The sequence below is a fragment of the Limanda limanda genome, chromosome 17 (assembly GCF_963576545.1).
Source record: "Limanda limanda chromosome 17, fLimLim1.1, whole genome shotgun sequence".
Taxonomy (NCBI): domain Eukaryota; kingdom Metazoa; phylum Chordata; class Actinopteri; order Pleuronectiformes; family Pleuronectidae; genus Limanda; species Limanda limanda.
This window is the reverse complement of record NC_083652.1, coordinates 2,152,328-2,171,265: the sequence shown is the minus strand read 5'-3', so window position 1 is coordinate 2,171,265 and position 18,938 is coordinate 2,152,328. Positions and strand designations below refer to the sequence as shown.

Genomic DNA, 18,938 nt, shown 5'->3' with positions numbered 1-18,938 from the left:
GGATCAATCACAGCTTACAGACAGGTGAGCCCTTTTAAAGTAAATTAACAGACTGAATACTGACTGAACTGATCATGTAGTTCATCAACATGCAGGATTAAAGGCATATTGAAATTGAATAATTCTGTGTATTTTACTTTGAAAAGGTCATACAGTAGCTCAGCTGAGAACCACTTCATCCATGACATGTTTTAAAAAACAGGAAGTGTTGCTGGAGGTGTGACACTTTATACTATGATAAAGCTGCCACAGTGAATATGGAGATAGACTGTTGACAGCTTCATTATTCTCTGAAGGCTTTCATGAGTCAGGTTGTTCAAATTTTACTCAGGCAATCAAAGAGAGTGCTCTAAGGATTGCATCAGCAAATTGAACTGCTGATTGAAACAATGTTAGAAACAAGTTCTCACATGTTTCACTCATTCACCGTAAACAAGCTTTATTATGGCTCCGTTAGTGTGATTTTAACTTAAATTGTTTTTCAATTTATTTCAAATGCTTGCTTGAACAGCTGTGGTGAGCAGAGCAGCAACATTGCCTCATAAAATGTGGTTCAGTTTGATAAAGGGTAGCCTGGTCTCTGAACCCGTCCAGAGCCTGCCCCATCAGATGTAGGTAGCTGTAAGTCTGAGCTTCTGACCAGGACTATGGTTAGCGTAACATCATCAGTCAGACGGAGAATCATGTGATCTATGTGATCATTATGTTGTGGTACATTCAAATTAAAGAACACAGCTATTCTGACACATCACCCTGTTCTATTTACTTCTATTCCTTCTTTGTCTTCGGAGTTCTAGCTGGTTCAAACAGGTCTGACTTACTCCCGCACCTGTCATTGTGTATTGGAGCAAAACAAAAAAACAAGCAGAGGTTTGTTTGCTTGATGAGCAGAGGTGTGGCTGCAGGCCAGAGTCTGAGGGGTGGCCGGACACGTAGTTTACATTCAGAGACTGAGTCACATCACAGGTCACATTCAAGGCCTGGAAGGAAAGAAATCTGTAATTTTGAACAGATATGAGTTTTTAAGGATTCCATATATATACAAGTGTCTGTCTGTCTATTTGTCTGTCTGTAAAACGCCTATCTGGAGAACTGTTCATGTTATTGATCCCACATCTGGACACATGTGTTACTAATGGCCCAAGGAAGTGCAGCGTTGCATTAGGTATGATTTGGACACGCGATACATTCAATATTAATACAAATGGAATGAACAGGCGACCAGCTCTCTGTAGCAGTCAGTGGGGTCGGGGCAGTGTGTGAAATGCAATGTATGAAAAAAGAACACAAGTTCAGTTAATCATTTAAACTTATATATAAACAACACAGCAAATTCAGTTTAATTTGATTAAAAACTTTGACTAGAGCGTCGGTGAAAACACACAAACACACACACACACACACACACACACCCTGCAGTCTGGAACGCCACGCTTCCTCCTAACTGGAATAAACCTGTTCATCCCATCCGCGTGCCCGGTGTACTGTGCGTTGTAGTGCGCGCCAGGACGCACGGGAGCTGTATGCCTGTCAGAGATAAAAATGCGTGAAATACATCTGTTCTTATATATATATATATATATATATATACAGGCATGACGTGTTTCATTGACTGGAGGTCCTGGAACTTTCTCTCCTTGATTGGCAGAGCACATGGAAACATTCTTATCCATGCAATTGGCTCATTTGGCACCTGTACCCGTTGTGGCAGTGCTTCCCACGCAAAGTCCTTCGAGAAGGACAGCTTGTGTGAGTGTAATTTGTGTGTGTCCTGCAACAAGGTATTTTTGTATTTCCCTGCAAGCTCAGAGAATGCATTTGCCACTTATGCATTGCGGTTCTGATAAACGCAACCGTCGCTCCACACTTTGATCTCCTTGAGTTCTGGATGGTCTTTGATCACACCATCATAGGACTCTTCGCAGGATGGGGTATAGTCTGGATCGCTTATGACATCATCATTATCATATAAGTCCTCTTCATGGTGTGGATGTGTCTGCTTGACATCGTCAACAACATCAGTTGGAGTGTTTAAGGTATTGTCTGCCACATCTAAAACAGAGTCTTGGCCTGGTACATGCTGCTTCATCTCTTCAATTACGGTCTCATTGTCATTTTCAGTGGATGAGGCCTGATCAGTGTCAGAATTGTCAACTGCATCTCCTACCAAAAAGGAAAAACATTTCAACCTTTTGAGGTGTACAGTCACAAATGTGTGATCATTCTGAAAAACATTCATTGCTTTGTGGTCACTTGTATTACGCTACATCAGGATGTGCAGGCACCCCAAGAGGTGCACAAGCTGCCTCGAGACACTACACAACAGGCATACTATAATATCGGTCAAATGATGTTATGATTGCTAATATTATGTTCAAGTGAGACTTTCATTATATAAAAACAGGAAAGTGAAGAGGATCCTTTGTAATTTGTTAGTTATACACATAATTTCGGATGTTACAGGTTACTGGGCTGGACCTGAGGCTGAGACACACCCCTGCATCACACTGAAAAGTATCAGGGCAGTTCTGAACCCTCAGTCAGGACCTTATACAAATTATACACACTGAATACTGACTGAACTGATCATGCAATCCATCAACATGCAGGATTAAAGGCATATTGAAATTGAATAATTCTGTGTATTTTACTTTATAAAGGTCATACAGTAGTAGTAAGATAAAGCTGCCCCCGTGAATATGGAGATAGACTGTTGACAGTTTCTAGGTGTGATTCGAAACACCCGATACAGTACTGAAGCAAATTCAGTTTAGTTTTATTAAAAACTTTGACTCGAACATTACTGAAAACACACAGACACACCCTGCAGGCCGGAACGCCACGCTGCCTCCTAACTGGAATAAACCTGTTCATCCCATCCGCGTACCCGGTGTACTGTGCGTTGGAGCGCGCGCAAGGATGCACGGGAGCTCTCAAATGATTATATATATATCCAAAACAATTTTTTTATATGAGGTGATTTTTTTTTTTTTTACTTTTTAGACTATCACGAAACAGACTAGAGACTGAATTATCATCTATAATCTGTTTTCATATTATGCAGCCGCACGATAACACGTGTTGACCTCATGGTTTCCTTTCGAGCAGCGTGTGCGTGTGCGTGTGAGAGAGAGAGAGAGAGAGAGAGAGAGAGAGAGAGAGAGAGAGAGAGAGAGAGAGAGAGAGAGAGAGAGAGAGAGAGAGAGAGAGAGAGAGAGAGAGAGAGAGCGGAAGAGGGCGAGGGCGCGTTCGTGACGCCGGGTGGTTTTGCTCGTCCTCGTCAGAGTACTGGCTGGAGCCGGTAGAGAGCTGCCGGAGCAGGAGTCAGTGCGACAGAGATGCTGCGGACTACCTCTGACACTGAGCTCAGTCACATCCGCTCATAGGACATCTGTTCTTCAGCTTTAGAAGCTAAGAATACAAATAGATTCATTTTGTTTTCTACAGACGTGTCTAGAGGTGGACGCCACGGGGAAACCGGCTCATTTCCACCAGAGGACTGGTTGTTGTCTTATCATCATCTCCTCCGGTGAGTCACACGGAGCAGCTTCGGCCTCAGCGTGGGGATCAGCTGCTCCGGGTGTTTCCTGCTCTGTGTGTGACCACGGTCCTTCACCGATAGGAGTGTTCTTGTGATTAGTATTCACCGCAGTCAGTCTGACACTCCTCGTGGATGAGAGCAAAGGATCAAACCTCCGGACTGCGGCACACGGAGCTCATCCCTCATGACCGCACTGCGGGTCTGCCACCGTCCACATGCACCATCAGTGCTGAGTCTGTACATTCAGTCTGTCTTAGTGTTGACGATGCACCCTCCTCTGTCCTCTGTCCTCTGTCCTCACCCTCTTTCCTCCCCCCATCCAGCCGGTAGAGGCAAACGGCCCCCCACAGTGAGTCGGGTTCCGCTTGTTCCATCCTGTTACAGGGAGACTTCTCTCTCTGCGATAATATGAAGACTTTGCTCGTTGTGGGAACTGTTGGCTTTCTCTTTTTCAGGCCTCTGAAATAACACTGATATAATAATAATGATAACCTCTGTTGTGACTTGACTTCTATACAAGTAAATTGATTGATTTGGATTTGCATATCTTGAAGTGTTTTAAATAATGCGAAGTCATAGAGTCATTAATCCCAACAGCTGGTGTCTAAGGCATTCTTAAATCTATTAATATTCACAAGTCACTCAACAATTGTTGTTGTTGTAGTTGAGGTGCGACATCCTCTGCCCCTAAACCTCAGTGAGCGTGAGGACCAACTACCCAAAAATACTTTTACAAGGAGAAAACCCGTAGAAACATAAGAAGATGGCCTCATGTGACGGATCCCTCTCCAGGGACCAACAGAAGTGCATCAGATGAGAGCAAACCCATTATAACAACAACTACTGCATTCCCTGCTGAGACTGATAAGGAAATGTTAAATCAAACAAAGACAACAACACTGTTACGCTGCCTGTGGGGACCTCTAATGGTCAAATGTGATAGTATTACTGGGCAGATATAACATAATATACCATTGAATGATATACAGAGAATATGTTTTGAAATAGCTATACATTGAAGATATACTAATAAATATTCAAATTAGTTATAGGCTTGGAGTTTATTTATCTTAAAGAGCCACCTCTATGATTTAGCATTGGACTTGTATAAAGTTGGAGTGAGAAACAGATAAAAAATAATTACAGTCCAACTCAATGATGCCATTAGTCCTAATAGGTTATTTTCTCAGTGGACTGTCCCTTAAAATTGACAACACTCCCTAATTTTGTCTAGCAAATCCCATAATTTGGCCATTCTGTGTTTTAGACCATTTTACAAAACCATTGATATACTTATATTGAACTAACATGACAAATCAACAAATAAGAAGACAAAGAGTTAGAAATGCAGTATATAATTAATACGTTGTGCCAAAACTGTCATGAGCAGTGATTTGAAAGGCACAACCGATTTTTGATCCAGGGTCTAGTGCCATGGTAAATTTTAGGTTAAATTCAATTTAATGTATAGCACCAAATCCCAACATACGTTATGTTTAGGAATCTTTGACCATCCTCACACATTATATCTGTACAGGAGAATAGTGCCAGTCTAATTCCACAGATACTCCCTTCTCTCTCCAAGCAGTACCAAGGTCAGGTTATAGATAAAGGACCAACTATCAGTACACTGTAGTTCTCTGTAGCTCAGGGACTTTCATATCTTATTCAGATGCCCCAGACAGAGAGGCACCAACTCCAGTGTATTACACCTGCAGCAATACGTAAGGACACAATGAGATTTAGGAATGCATACATTAGGCTTAACTATCCAATAGGTTACAACACCTACATGTAACATAGAGAGTGACAGCAATTCTAGCATTCTGTGGAATATGCTGTTGGAATGGGTGACACTAGTAGGGGGAGATATACTGGGAGGCTGCGTGAGACATCAGGGGACATGGGGGGGACAATTGCTCGTTACTCTGTGGGTACACAACGGTACACAAAAATCACAGTTTGGTATATACCTCGGTTGAGTATTTTTTGCAAAAAGTAAAATATCAAACTAAACACTGTCATAAATAAATAAAAAATAAAAAAGTAAAATAAATATCCATAAAGGTGTAAAACTGCAACGTTATTGTATGGTATGATTATCATGATTAAATATAATTATTTTCATTCGGAGGCCACTACCAGTGTCTCTGCAGTAGAGAACACTCACTCTAGGGACGGAGGTTTATAAAGGGCTAGTGTGACTCATAGTCTATGGTGTGACTTGCTAAAATGCGGAGGTGAGGGAACTTCCTCATTGTAGTGACTATGAAACTGAATGAGGGGGGAGCCTACAGCACATCCAGTCCTCCTCCCCCTCCCCCTCCGCATCTTTCTTCTTCTTCTGGGGTTTATTGGGGATTGGTAAACCACCTTATAGGTGCATTACCGCCTCCTTCTGGACGGGTGTGGGGCAGAGGATCAGCAGCAAACAACTTATTCAACTTTTTCAATTATTTTCTTAAGTCCTGTTTCTCTTAAAGAGTTACTTAGAAGATGATTTATATTCTTTGATGTCTTTCCTAACAAAATTGTTAACGTGATATTTAGATTTTTTGTCTTATATTTGTTACATTCTATATTTGTCCAGTTGGGTGCTTGCCTATTTTATGAGTATATAATATCATTAATCCTGTGTTACCAATTCTCAGACAAGTAATACTTTTTTCTTCTCTGCTCCTCTCACCATTGCCAAATGTTTTATCTTTTTATATTTATTTTATCATAAAGTGAATTTCCTCTACTTTGCTCATAATATAATTAATCATCATATTATATAATATTGGACTAAACACACTACCCTGGGGGTTCAATTGTATACTGAATATTTGTTGGAATATTCTGTACACACTCTAACTTCTACTACTCTCCCAAATTTGAAATTAAACCCCCGGTTAAACGATTTACTCTTTATCCCTAATTCATTTAGTCTAATAAGGAGTCTCTCTTTCGATAGCATATCATTTGTCATGCATTAGAAATGTCTCTCTTCAATCCAAAAATAGTGAATGGTAGTCATCCCCTGTTGCAGCCCCTTTATGTGTAATTCCTGTTTGTCTCACCTCCGGGTCTCCTTGATGCATCAAGTCAACATTAAACTCTTTTACATAAGTCATCAGCTGCTGCTTGAGGTCTCTTTTCAGCAGCTTCCAGAAAACTTCCATAACACATTATCACATTAACAAGGTACGTTAAGGTCAACCCTTACAATATTATAGATAAACCCAACAGTTCCCATAACGAACAAGCAAACTGCGGAGAGAAAAACTGGAATAAACTGGTAAGATGGTGCTGGTTTGTCTTCATCTCCTGCCCATTATTTCTTAATGAATATTTTTTTTGATGTGACAGTTCATAGCTTTTATTTTGGATGTGGTAAGGCGTGTTTCTTGTTTTTTTTGTTTTGTTTCTTCTTATCAAAAGAGGACATGAGCAGTGAGTTGCACAGTATCTTCTGCAACAATAGCTTGTGTCTGTTGTCTGTGGGATATGACGGAGAAGCCTCAAGCAGCCTGAGTTGACGGAGGGTTTTCCTCCCTTAACCCTAGAACACTAACGTGCAATTAGTAACACCAGCATTAATGCCGGGTACATTTTAGTCAATATAATATACCTGAAAAAAAATATTTCTCATCTAAATATATTAATGTACAAAACAATACATGGCAATTTGGAGTACTTTTCTTTTCTTTTCTCCTATACAACATCTCATAATACAAAAAAAAAGGTATCATGGGGGGACCCTATAAAAAGGCTCTAATATTTTTGAAAAATTAGGGAATCTTTAAAGACAAATTCCAAAATGAATAAATAATGGAGCTAACCAAGGACCCACGCCACTCAGACAGCAGCAACATAAGCAGCCACCGAAACGTTAGCATCTCTTCACATTCTGCTGTTGTTATGGTTGTAGTGCTGCACAGCATCATAAGATCATTAGATCCTATTGGGACACAGACATGTATTTTTGTTATCATCATCAACCCTCTGGTCAATGATAACAGACAAAGAAAGAAATTGAACACAATTGGAAGATGAATCGTTTAATGTCAGGAAGCTAATCGCCTGCACTGCTCAGCCTGTAAAGTCTGACAGTGCAAGTGCCTGTGTGTGTAGTAACCACATTCACCAAACCTCTATTGACACACATGGTGAATCATTAAATGTGTGTTTGCTCTTTTCACTGCTCGCTCACCCACACTGTTTGTCACAGTCACCTTTATTAAGTTAAATGATTATAGACCGACGGATGATAACCAAGTGAAACAGACATGATTTGGACATGATCTGACATCAAATGTCTGATTTTAAGATCTTTGCCTAATATGTGAGTCTTGTGGGAGTCTTTATGGTGACTCATCACTTTCAGACTCCTTAATCACTGATGTCTTCTCTGTCTGTTTCATCAGGGGGCTTGCTGTTAACATGACGGCTCCCAACTCCAAGCGTTGTTTGGGTCCTAAGGTTTACCCAAAAGTGCCTGATGGTGGTTGGGGCTGGGCTGTGGCAGGGGCCTTCTTCTTTGTGGAGGTCTGCACCTATGGGACCCTCAAGAGCATGGGTGTCTTCCTCCAGGACCTGATGGAGGAGTTTGGGGAGAGCAACAGCCGAGTTTCATGGATCATCTCCATTTCCGTCTTCATCTTTACCTTTACTGGTCAGTCACTCACAGGCTTTAGACATGTGTTCTACTTATCTTGTGTTGCTGTAGTATTTCCCTTCTAATAACTAAGATTTGTTAGATTTACTTTGAACAGTCAGCTTTGTAGACTGTTGGTGTTCTCTTAAAGTATAACATCAGAAAGATATTTCCCATTTACAAAACATATTTGTCTTTGTTCACATTAGGGCTGGGCATTATCACAAGTGTATTGTTAATCAGCAGTTGGAGGAGGTCCGTTGGGGCAATATGTCATTGTATTTTGCTGATATTATGGTCTGTCTCCTCCAGCATTCACGGCCACAATATCAACAGTGATCACTACATAATGATCAATACTTTTCTTAAATTAGCAACATTTTTTCTTAGCTCTCTCTCTGTCGCGCGCTGACACGCAGACACACAAACACTGTGACAGACTGAGAAAAACAACATAATTTGGTCCCCATGAACACAAATTTTGTGCCTCTTAGCACACAGAGAGATCAATTTACATCCAATCAGAAGAGGACCATATCGTCAATCAGTGGTTTATAGGCTAACGGTGGCGGATTGAACAATGTTAACGTAACGCAAATAACGTAATGCAACATTAATTATCATACAGCACAACATGACTGTCCCATTAACATTGCTTGTCATTTTCAATGTGTGAGCTCCTTGAAAGTCCAATGAGCAGAGTGTTACCACACAGTGGTAATGTCAGTCAGCTCAGTCATAGGTACTGATGATCACCTGTCACAGGGTTTCATCCCTCAGCTTCTATAAACACAATAATCTGGCTTCAGTTAAATTCACTATCATGTTCACACAGATCTGCTGGTGGGTTTTTTTGAAGTTACAATAAGTGTAACACCCATCAACATGACTTCACGCACTGCAACATGGACACAGTTCAACTCAATGTTGAAAACAGACACAGTACCAGGATGGAGGATGTGATGATTCAGTCTGTATATCTTTCATGCATTATTACTGTGGTCAAGAAATCCATCTTGAAGAATCAGATGAACTGTGACTCACTGAGCTCTTCATTTCATTGAAGCAGAAGCTGGAACAACATAGCAAACCTAATAAGAAAAAAACAGTTGGTAGCAAGTTTGCATCATGAGTTTGTATGTCAAGTGACTTGGTTTGTCAAAGAAAACAAATCCTGAACCGGTGTCATGCAGTTCAAACTTGAACCAGTTGAAATTATTTTAATGAAATTACCCCCTCCCTCAAATCCTCAGCCCCCCTGTCCACGCTGCTGAGCAACCGGTTCGGCTATCGTCCAGTGGTGATGATAGGAGGCTTCCTCATCAGCCTGGGAACCATCAGCTCCGCCTTCACCAATTCCATCAACGAGATGTACATCACTATTGGCATTGTTTCAGGTACTTACAAAAGTCACTCCATCTGTCTGTCTGTTTGTCTGTCTGTCTGTGTCCACACTTTTAAGTTTTAAAAATAGGTCTCAATGTTCACTCCTGGAATTCAAACAACTTCAGAGTTTTCAAGTCTCTAAAACTGAGACCTTTGGAAACGGTGACACAGTCTCCCATGTTCTTGTGTTGATATTTTCACAATCACATGTTTTATACTCTTGTCAGTCACAAAACTCAACTGCCAGTGGTGAATGCAAAGTGTTGCTAACCCCATCTGTCAGTGACAGTTCCACCTCATCCTCGCTTCAACAAAAGAAATCCCTGCTCTTACTTTTTTTTCTGTTTGTATTATTTTCAGCAACTAAGCAACCAACTGCAGAGTAGACAATCTGCCTGTTGTTTACATCACATGTACATGTTTGGTCATGTTATATGTGTTTCCAGGTATGCTAGTATGATGGAGATTATTTCTAAAACAGAGCGAAGCTAAACTATTTTAGCTTAGATCCTTTTTGTTTTAAAATAAAAGTTCAGAGTGCACGTAGCCTTTGTGTGTCATTGCAACATGTCAGAGACGGATGACTGTTTTATTCCTGCAGATGTGTATGCTTTGTTTATCAGCCTGTCATTAACTAAAGGGACTCCTAGCAGTGTCCACAACAAAGTCTGCCCCAGTCTGTTTCTCGCAGAACTGTCCAATGAGAATGAGGTGGACAGCCTCCTGTAAACAGCAGACAGTGAGGTCGACTATGTTCTCATAACTTTCTAGGAAGGACTGAGCTGAAAAACTGGAGCAGCAGTCATTCTCTTCTAAATTAACTTTCAGATCGGGATTGATGGAACAGGAAGTGTCTCGGGAGGAAGGAATAAATTGACTGAATGAAAGTAATTGATTGGACAATGAGCAAATTGGTGGAATGAGTTTTGCATCAGAGCACATTAACTTGTTTTTTCCTTGGACAGAAAGCACTGCTAGCCCTCCCACCGTGAATACCATGTCTGACTCTGAAAAAGGACCACAGCTAACCTGACCATTTCTAAACTCTCCCCCTGTCTCTCTTTTTTTGTCTTTACATGCCCTTTGTCTTTAAGCAGAAGCTGTGGCAAAGCTCACTCATCTCAAGCAACCGGCCACCTTTGAAAAAGGAGTGACCTGACAACTTGATCTTTGACCCATGCAGTGTTCCTACCATGCGGCAGGTGGCTGTCATGTCCCCTTTTTCTTTTCTCCTATTTGTCCACAGGCCTCGGATACTGCCTCACCTTCCTCCCAACGGTCACCATCTTAGCCCAGTACTTCTCCAGACGGCGAGCTCTCGTCATCTCCGCTGCTTCCTCAGGAGAATCCCTCGCCATATTTGCATTTGCTCCAGGTGAGTGTACATTCAAACAGGGCCTTTTATCATGACTCATCAAGCTATCCATAATGAATAGAATCATGTGTTAAATAACTACAATATTGACCTAGCTTTTTCTGAGGCTTTCAACCACATCTCACAGTCGGATTCAGTGGATGGAGTCTGCTCACTTACCACAGCAATTACTCTGTGCTTATTTGGTCACATGATAAGGTGGCATCAGCGCAGCATCTAAAGTTCTGTCAGACAACTCACGTTCGAACATTTATTGCAGCATTACAAGAGATTTAGTGTTTGGCGTCTAGGCTCCAACTTAATCACTCCCCCATATGATTACACACGAATGATGGGAGTGATGAGCAAATGCTTGTAACCCCCCCGTTGGAGCCTACAGGTGGGTGGTGGAGGGGCTGAAGCAACAGGTGACAATACTGCAGCAGTAGTGCGAGCAAGAGGGGTTGATGGGAAATGTCTCTAGTTAAATAGACCACCTGATAAGGTGGGTGTGTACTATTAATGGTTATGGAGAGTGAGGTATGTCACATGATGTATGTCCCGTGATTGGCGCAACACAGCTCGAGTTGCCTGCAAGAACTAGCTCGCCGGCGTCGCAACATTTGTTTTCTTGCTGAGGAGTTTTTATTATTCTCCCTTCTGGATTTGAATTTGAATTTTTAAGTACAACACAGATAAATCTGAGCCAATCAGGAAGTGAATGCGGGCGTCTGTTTCATCATTTCCAAAAGTTCTTCCCATCCACACTTAAGCAATTTTAAGACCTGACTCCAGAACTGCGAAGAATTGGGTCCGTACTTTCTGTGTATTGGTCAGTCATGAAACCTCCGAGACAAAAACACAGTTTTTCTCTCACTGGCTCTATCACAATAAAAGCCATTCTGTTTTTCACCACTCAAAGTCTTTAATGTGGAACACCAGCAGTATAAATGTTGTGTTAGCATTAGCAGTACCTTAATCCAAACCCTATGACAACTGTCAACAAAGAGGCCCACATGTCAAAATACAAACAATAACACTGGACTACATTGATCACTGTCGTGTGTGTGTGTGTTTGTGTGGCCACCGTAACCTTAAAAACTGCTATCTGGACATGTCAATATATTATGGAAATAAATTGAATTGCTTTTTATCTAAATGTTGATCATAAATAATATAAAAATTAAAGTTTGATTTTATGATTTGTCATTTCAATGGACGTTTGCCTAGAAATATCTTAATTTATCTTTAAGGTAAAAATCTTGATAGAGCTCAATCAATCAAATCAATTAATCAAATTGTATCTGTATAACCCATATTCACAAGTCAAAATTTGTCTCATAGGGCTTTAACAAGGTTACCCAAGGTTAACAGCGTAAAAGAATGTAGCGACCTCAGAGAGCCATATGTGAGGGATCCCTCTCCCAGGACGGACAGAAGTGCAATAGATACCACGTGTAAAGGAGAACATCAGAATCAATCAATGTAGGGACAGGGTTGAAAAGTGGACCTTGAGTGAGAATAAATAAGAGAACAACAATAAAAGTTGACTGTACTGTCTTCTCCATCTCTCCACAGCCTTAACTACACTGAAAGTACGCATTGGGTGGCGCTTCTGTTTGGTTATCCTCGGCATCCTTCAGGCTTCTGTGATTGGCTGGGGACTTCTCCTTTGTCCAATCATTATTGAGCCGAAACTTGTAAAGGAAGACAATGAATCGGACAAAGACTCACACTCTCTGAAGGAACAGCAGACAGTGTATGAGCTGGAGAACGAACAAACCAGAACCTCCATCAGTTCCGGAGTTTCGGAGGACTCAGGCGTCACCTCTCTCTCCGCCTCAAACGTAGACCTGAGGACAGCAGGAGCAGACAACAAGGCCCCGGTGGAGATGAAGGTGCAGGACAAAGAGGGTCAGGAGCCGTCACATCCCACCCCAGTCAAGGAGATGTACGAGGTGGAGCGGGCAGAGGTAGAGGCGGGTCCTCTCAAGCCCTCCAGCTCCAAACTCCTGGACTTCTCTATGCTTAAAGATGGTGCATTTATCTGGTACTCCCTCTTTGGCCTGTTTGCCACACTGGGCTTCTTCGCCCCACAGCTCTACATCATTGAACTGAGCAAGAGCCGCGGTGTGGAGCCCAGCATGGCGTCTTACATGCTCTCTGTGATGGCAGTGGCTGAGATATTCGGTCGCCTGTCCATTGGGGTGGTATTGAACAAAGTCAGCTGCAGGAAGACCCTGGTGTTGTTGGGGTGTGTGGTTTTGTTGTGCCTGGTTCTTGTGGCCTTCGCTATTGTGTGGGAGTTCTGGGGCTTGGTGGTCTGCTGCGCCCTCTATGGCTACTTCATGGGCACCGTGGGCTCCACACACATCCCCATGCTGGCAGAGGAGGACGTAGTGGGCATCCAGAAGATGCCGTCATCTATAGGAGTGTATGTTTTCATCCAGAGCTTTGCTGGGCTGGCCGGACCGCCGCTAGGAGGTAAAAACTGCTTCTTATTTGACTTCTGTGTGCTTTCACTCTATGTAAGACTGTAGATTCTGACAGCTGTCTCATCTGTTCTCCAGGTTGGTTGGTGGATGTCACACAGAACTACGGCGCTGCCTTCTACTCCTGTGCCGTGGGCATGGGGCTCAGTGCCATCTGCTTGGCTCTAGTTGGCCCGGCCAAATCCGGCATGTGCCGATCAAAGAGCAGAAATAAAAGCAGGAGCACAGAGGAGGAGGAGGAGAGAATGTCACAGGACAACAATCAGGTTGACTTTTTGGAAATGGACCTGGCCTCCGAGGACAGTCTCGTGAGAAGGTCTGTGGATCGGGACAACAGCTCAGTAATATGAACCCAACCTCACATCACCTCATAACTAAGGACAAGAATGTCACAAGGCTAATACAGATACACTTAGAGAGGCTACAAACCATCGAAATGCTGTTGGATCTGAATCTCAGGTGTACACTCTTACGGTCTGACATGCTTGAAGTTCACTCCTTCACAGGAAGGGGGCAGTCTCTCCTCAGTCTCTTGGTCTGACCAAAGAGCCATGTGGAGCACAGGGTGGCACACCTCACCTTTTTAACAATCACACAAACATTTCTGCTCCAGCAAAACCAAAATTATTAAAAGCTTTTCATATTCCTCTTTGTATTATTAGTTTGGGTTAATTTTAGGTTGCAGTACTACTCAGGACAGAAGTATTGTTGTCATGGTAATGAGGCATCATGAGCATTACAGGTAACTCATTTACACCTGGTGATAATATGTTTCTTATCTCGGTTGTATCAAGATATGAGTACATTTACACCTGGTATTAATGTGTCTCCAGTTTGAGATGGGATATGTCAGGTCACATCACGTCCTTCCCTCATGCACAGGTCAACAAAAACAACAACAATAGATAGAAGATTCTAACCATCTGTGAGTGGTCTCTTCTTCACTCCATGCAAAGGTGACTCAAATAACATGAGGACTGAGAGAATGACTTCCTGTGTTTATTAGCTGCTAGTTGCCTAGCTGCTGCTAGCCTTAGTAGTTGGGATTAATATTTCCATCCATGTCATTGTTGTGCTTGGATTGACAACGCAATAGCATTTACACTTGTGTTCAATGTGGGCAAGCCAGGTGTAAATGGAGTATTATGTATCAGGAGCCTCTGTTCTATGACGCTTGTTGATTCCTCATGTGTCAGTACTGCATTTTGACTTGATTCCTGCTGAACACACATTGTGTTTGGCCAACAACGTTACACAGTCACTGAAACACACGACTCTCAGCTTACAATGTCACCCACTCCTCCCAACATGAACAGTAGACAATATCCTGCTCACTACTGCTGACACTGGACAAGACAATGTGGTCATGCAATCTGTACATACAGTCCTATTTGTCTTGTACATGTTCATATATTGATATTTAATTTAGAATAGTATGCCAACAATAGCAGTAGCTACTGCAGCAGCATGGACTGATGGTTGAGGATGAATTCAGGAGCTCCAGTTTGCTCTCTGTGTTCTGTGATTCTATGACATTGGACATTTTATTCACTTTACAACCTTCATCCTGTGCTGCTTTGGTTAAGCGCATTGCCTGTATATATACACTGTTATCACGATCCTGTTGGTGTATTGTAGAATAACCTGCTGTAGTGTAACAGCACACAGACTGAAAAGCAGTGATGATAGGTGAGAAGAACTTTGGGGGTTTACAGTGATATTTTTCCCAATGCCATTTCTAGAGAAACACAATATATGAGCATGTCAAAGTGTAGATGTAGACATGGTCCTTTTTCAGTTTTTTAATGAAAAGGTGTGATGGAGAGATTTGACAGGAGCGAGTCCCTCCACATCCACCTCAACACTTGAAGATGAGCTCACAAACCTTTCCTTATTCAAGGTGTCACCTTTATTTAAACTCTTTATAAGTATGATTTGATGTTCTTTTAGTATTTTTTATTTTATTTGCTTATAGATAATCAAGTACTGGGCAGGCTCCTGTCAGTTAAATGCTGTGCTGCATTCATGATGGATTTTCTAAATAAATTGTTCTCCAAACTCTGATTCCTTTTTCCTGAACATGTCAACGTAAGGGAAATGTGCTCAAGATAAATTGGTGTAAGAGATGTCATTTATCAATATTAACATATAAAAGATATATTATTTTCATTAAGACAAAAATAATTAAAACATTCTATTAAAGGTTAATCACATTTTTAAAACATCTATTAAAATCCAATCAACAGCAAGCAACAATGAAAGATCATTCATTCAGGCCTTGAGATAATGTATATTTTGATTTGGTGCTATACAAATAAAATTAATTGAATTGGTTCATCAATCAGCCCGTTGTCTTCTCCACATGTTTGGTGGCTGCAGCCTGTAGGACAGACTCTTCTGTGCTTTTTGGATCATCTCTGTCATAGAAAACTAACTGAAAGGTTAAACTCCTGTCTGACAACTGCAGATAAAACAATTTTGAAAAAATAAACAAAACTAAAACCCATTTTGAACACCTCAATGCATATTTTGTTTCTTGAATAGATTACAAATAGCCTGGGTGCCAGACGAACTTAGCCCCGCCCACAACATTTGTTGTTCGGGAAGTTCAGTCTGGAGTCGCTCCGTTGGGGAGAAACTATGGCCGATCAGGAGCTGATCGGACCAATCAAATCGTCAGGGCGGGCTTTATACGATGACTGACAGATGATCTACAGTGACGTAATCAACCACGTCATCAGAGTGCGCTGCCTGCAGAGCTGAGATGTGTCGATGCTTCCATCGAGTCTGTTTCAGAGACATCGACAGCGCATTCATTTTGAAAGAGGAACAGAGGAACGCGATCAAGGCATTTGTAGATCGAACAGATGTTTTTGCCGTCCTCCTACGGGAATCATAAAAAGTTTAATTCATCAGCTGGCCCCGATTCTGCAGCCACACAAGCAGTCATATAAATAAAAAGAGAGTGGGGGGGGGGGCGCTACGCTCCTCAGCACATATGAGACAAAAGACACATGTTGGGACGCTGTTAATGTTGGAGCAACAAGGAAGTGTAAAACGCTCCTGAAGAGCCATGACAGCGGAGCTCTGCCACGCAGCGTGCGGATTAGCAGCTCCGTGGATTTCTGGTAGGGACGGATCTCTCTCAGAGCCCCGGGCCGGTCCCGGGGCCGGTCGCGGTCCCGGTCCCGGGGCCGGTCGCGGTCCCGGTCCCGGGCCGGTCCCGGGCCGGTAGCGAGGCTCTGAGAGAGATCCGTAGCGGGCTTCTTCACGCGCAGCCCTGGCCTCCAGCTGCTTCCTGGGGGCTTTGCCTCCGGTGGATATACGAGCGGCATTAGCAGCAGTTTCATTGATTTATTTAGAGTGTGAATAAACTTGTGAAACAGACAACTGAAAACAACTATGCGTCGCTTGACATACGTCACATACTACGTTGCTCTGATTGGTTGTAGGTCTATCCAATTGAGCGAAGAGGCATTTTGTCTCCTGGTTCTGTTGAAACACGCCCCATAATCACAGCCCAATGGAGCGGTCTCAGACTCATATTCTGACTAGAATAATGAGTGTGACAACGTCAGGCTAGATTACAAACATAGTTTGATAACAATTAGGAACATTGTCTTATATGACAGATTTATATCCTCAACATTAATCTTACGTCACTGACCTTGTCACATGATATCCATGCTAACTTAACTTAATAAACAGACTGAAGCTTAGGTGTCCCAGATGACCCAAAGTCACCCTATATAACAAATTGTCTGTACAGGTCTGCGTGAACCTGCCCTACTGACTCAGGTTGATGTTAGCTCTCGGAGCTGAAGCCTGAATCAAGTTTATGTGACATTCTAACAAAAAACTGATAATTCATCGATTTGCTTTAGATTATTTCACATGGAAATTCGAGGATTCAGTATTTTTCAGGCTGAATTCCACTGACAGACTCTACAGAGCTGCGTTACATGACATTCACTCAGTGCTATTACAAGCTATGCACCATCACCCCCTACTAGCTGAACATCAGTCATGTCTCACCACTGTCGACGTGTGTATTGACATTAATAATGTTCAGTAAATAAAACTATGAATAAGAAAATAATTACTTTGAATTAAATATTTGATGAAAACATACAATGTCAGATCCAAAAATGTTGCTGGTGATATGAAGTGTAAATATGAAAAGATACAGGTGAGCTCATCATTTAAACTCAACAGCAGTAATCCTCCTTTATCAGCTCTTACAGTCTTTTAAAGGCAGAGTGCATGACAGTGAACAAGCAGTGGATATGAACTTTTCACTAATGGTTGTTTGAATTGTTTACTGTGTGAATTCTTTGTCTTCTGCAACATCTGCTGAATATGTTGTTACATGAATAAAACTCTTCCTCCACAGATACTGCAGCAGGTACATAATTCACAGTTTGATTTCTCACATCTTTAAATTGGCAGGAATAGTTTCTAATAGAATAAAACAGAGGTGAATGTCCTGCTACATTGAGCAGGAGCACTGTGGGGTGGCAGAGACTTGAGTGACCCGTGTTATTTAGGTTGAAGCTGATTGGTTGAGGTGGTCACCAACATGTCACAGTGTTTTCGGTGGCGCTGTAAACTGACCTGCTGTAGCTGAGCCTGTCACTTATTTGCCATAATCACATCAGGGCTCATGTGAGGACAACGGGGGGCGGTGTGGCCTACGGGGTAGAGTGGGCGTTCTCCAATAAGAAGGTTGCTGGTTCAAACCCCACTCTTCCCCATCTGCATGCCGAAGTGTCCTTGGCAAGATGCTGAACCCCTAACTGGCCCCTCATAAATGTTGAGTGTACTAAAAATGTAGGTCGCTTTGGACAAAAGCATCAGCTAAATGACATGTAATGGAAAGGACATGGAAAGGCTTTTTCCCGCACTCTAGTCGAGGGTTAAGGACAGACATGAAACACATTGTACAGATTGTTAAGGCATATGAGGCAAATTACCTATCAGTATATAACACTATTTTTAATTGTGTTTCAACTTCTTGTGACCCCTCCCCTCAATGCGTTTCTTCCACTTTGCAGTTTTACTACAAAAAGCTCATAAATACCTTGAGTGCATCATGACTCCTTTTGACCTGAAAGTTTTCCTGTTCCAGGTGCACTGGTATTAATACAACACTGTGATGTGATGGTGAGTGTGTGCAGTCTGCTGTCAAAGGAATATACACTCCCGTTTCCTGAGCTACCACAGCACCCGAACATACACACTGTCTATACTTGTCCATCTGATCTCCACCCACTGGTTTAATTGGAGGTTTCTTCCTGTTTAAAGGAAGTTTTATTTCCTCTCCCTCTGCTCACTATAGAAGCGGTTGAGTTTCTTTAAAATATAACATGTATAACTTTGTAAAGGGCCTTGATATAATTTGTGTTGTGATTTGTCACTAAACAGATCAAGGACAAGAAAGGGATAGAAATCATTCATTCACTGTAATTTATGCTCGACTGAGTAACTGCTGCATGAAAAAGAAGCAAAGAAGCACAAAACCCCAGA

General features: G+C 42.0%; 1 protein-coding gene across 2 annotated transcripts; it reads left to right on the top strand.

Moving 5' to 3' along the window:
- Positions 1-3,328: 3,328 nt before the first annotated feature.
- slc16a6b (solute carrier family 16 member 6b) lies at positions 3,329-15,476 on the top strand. Of its 2 annotated transcripts, none has more exons than XM_061090906.1 (6): positions 3,329-3,529; positions 7,951-8,198; positions 9,434-9,577; positions 10,813-10,941; positions 12,499-13,404; positions 13,491-15,476. In XM_061090906.1, the coding sequence occupies exons 2-6, from the start codon at positions 7,967-7,969 to the stop codon at positions 13,760-13,762; spliced, it is 1,683 nt and encodes a 560-aa protein (XP_060946889.1). In that variant the 5' UTR covers positions 3,329-3,529; positions 7,951-7,966; the 3' UTR covers positions 13,763-15,476. The 2 variants fall into 2 exon arrangements, with proteins under 2 accessions (XP_060946889.1, XP_060946888.1); XM_061090905.1 differs by lacking the exon at positions 3,329-3,529 and adding an exon at positions 7,729-7,868.
- Positions 15,477-18,938: the final 3,462 nt, after the last annotated feature.

What these genes read in the sequence shown, in the direction of transcription:
- slc16a6b (XM_061090905.1), top strand. An exon ending in CTTCATCTTTACCTTTACTG is followed by an intron (nt 8,199 to 9,433) that starts GTCAGTCACTCA and finishes TCAAATCCTCAG; the next exon opens with CCCCCCTGTCCACGCTGCTG. An exon ending in GGCCGGACCGCCGCTAGGAG is followed by an intron (nt 13,405 to 13,490) that starts GTAAAAACTGCT and finishes TCTGTTCTCCAG; the next exon opens with GTTGGTTGGTGGATGTCACA.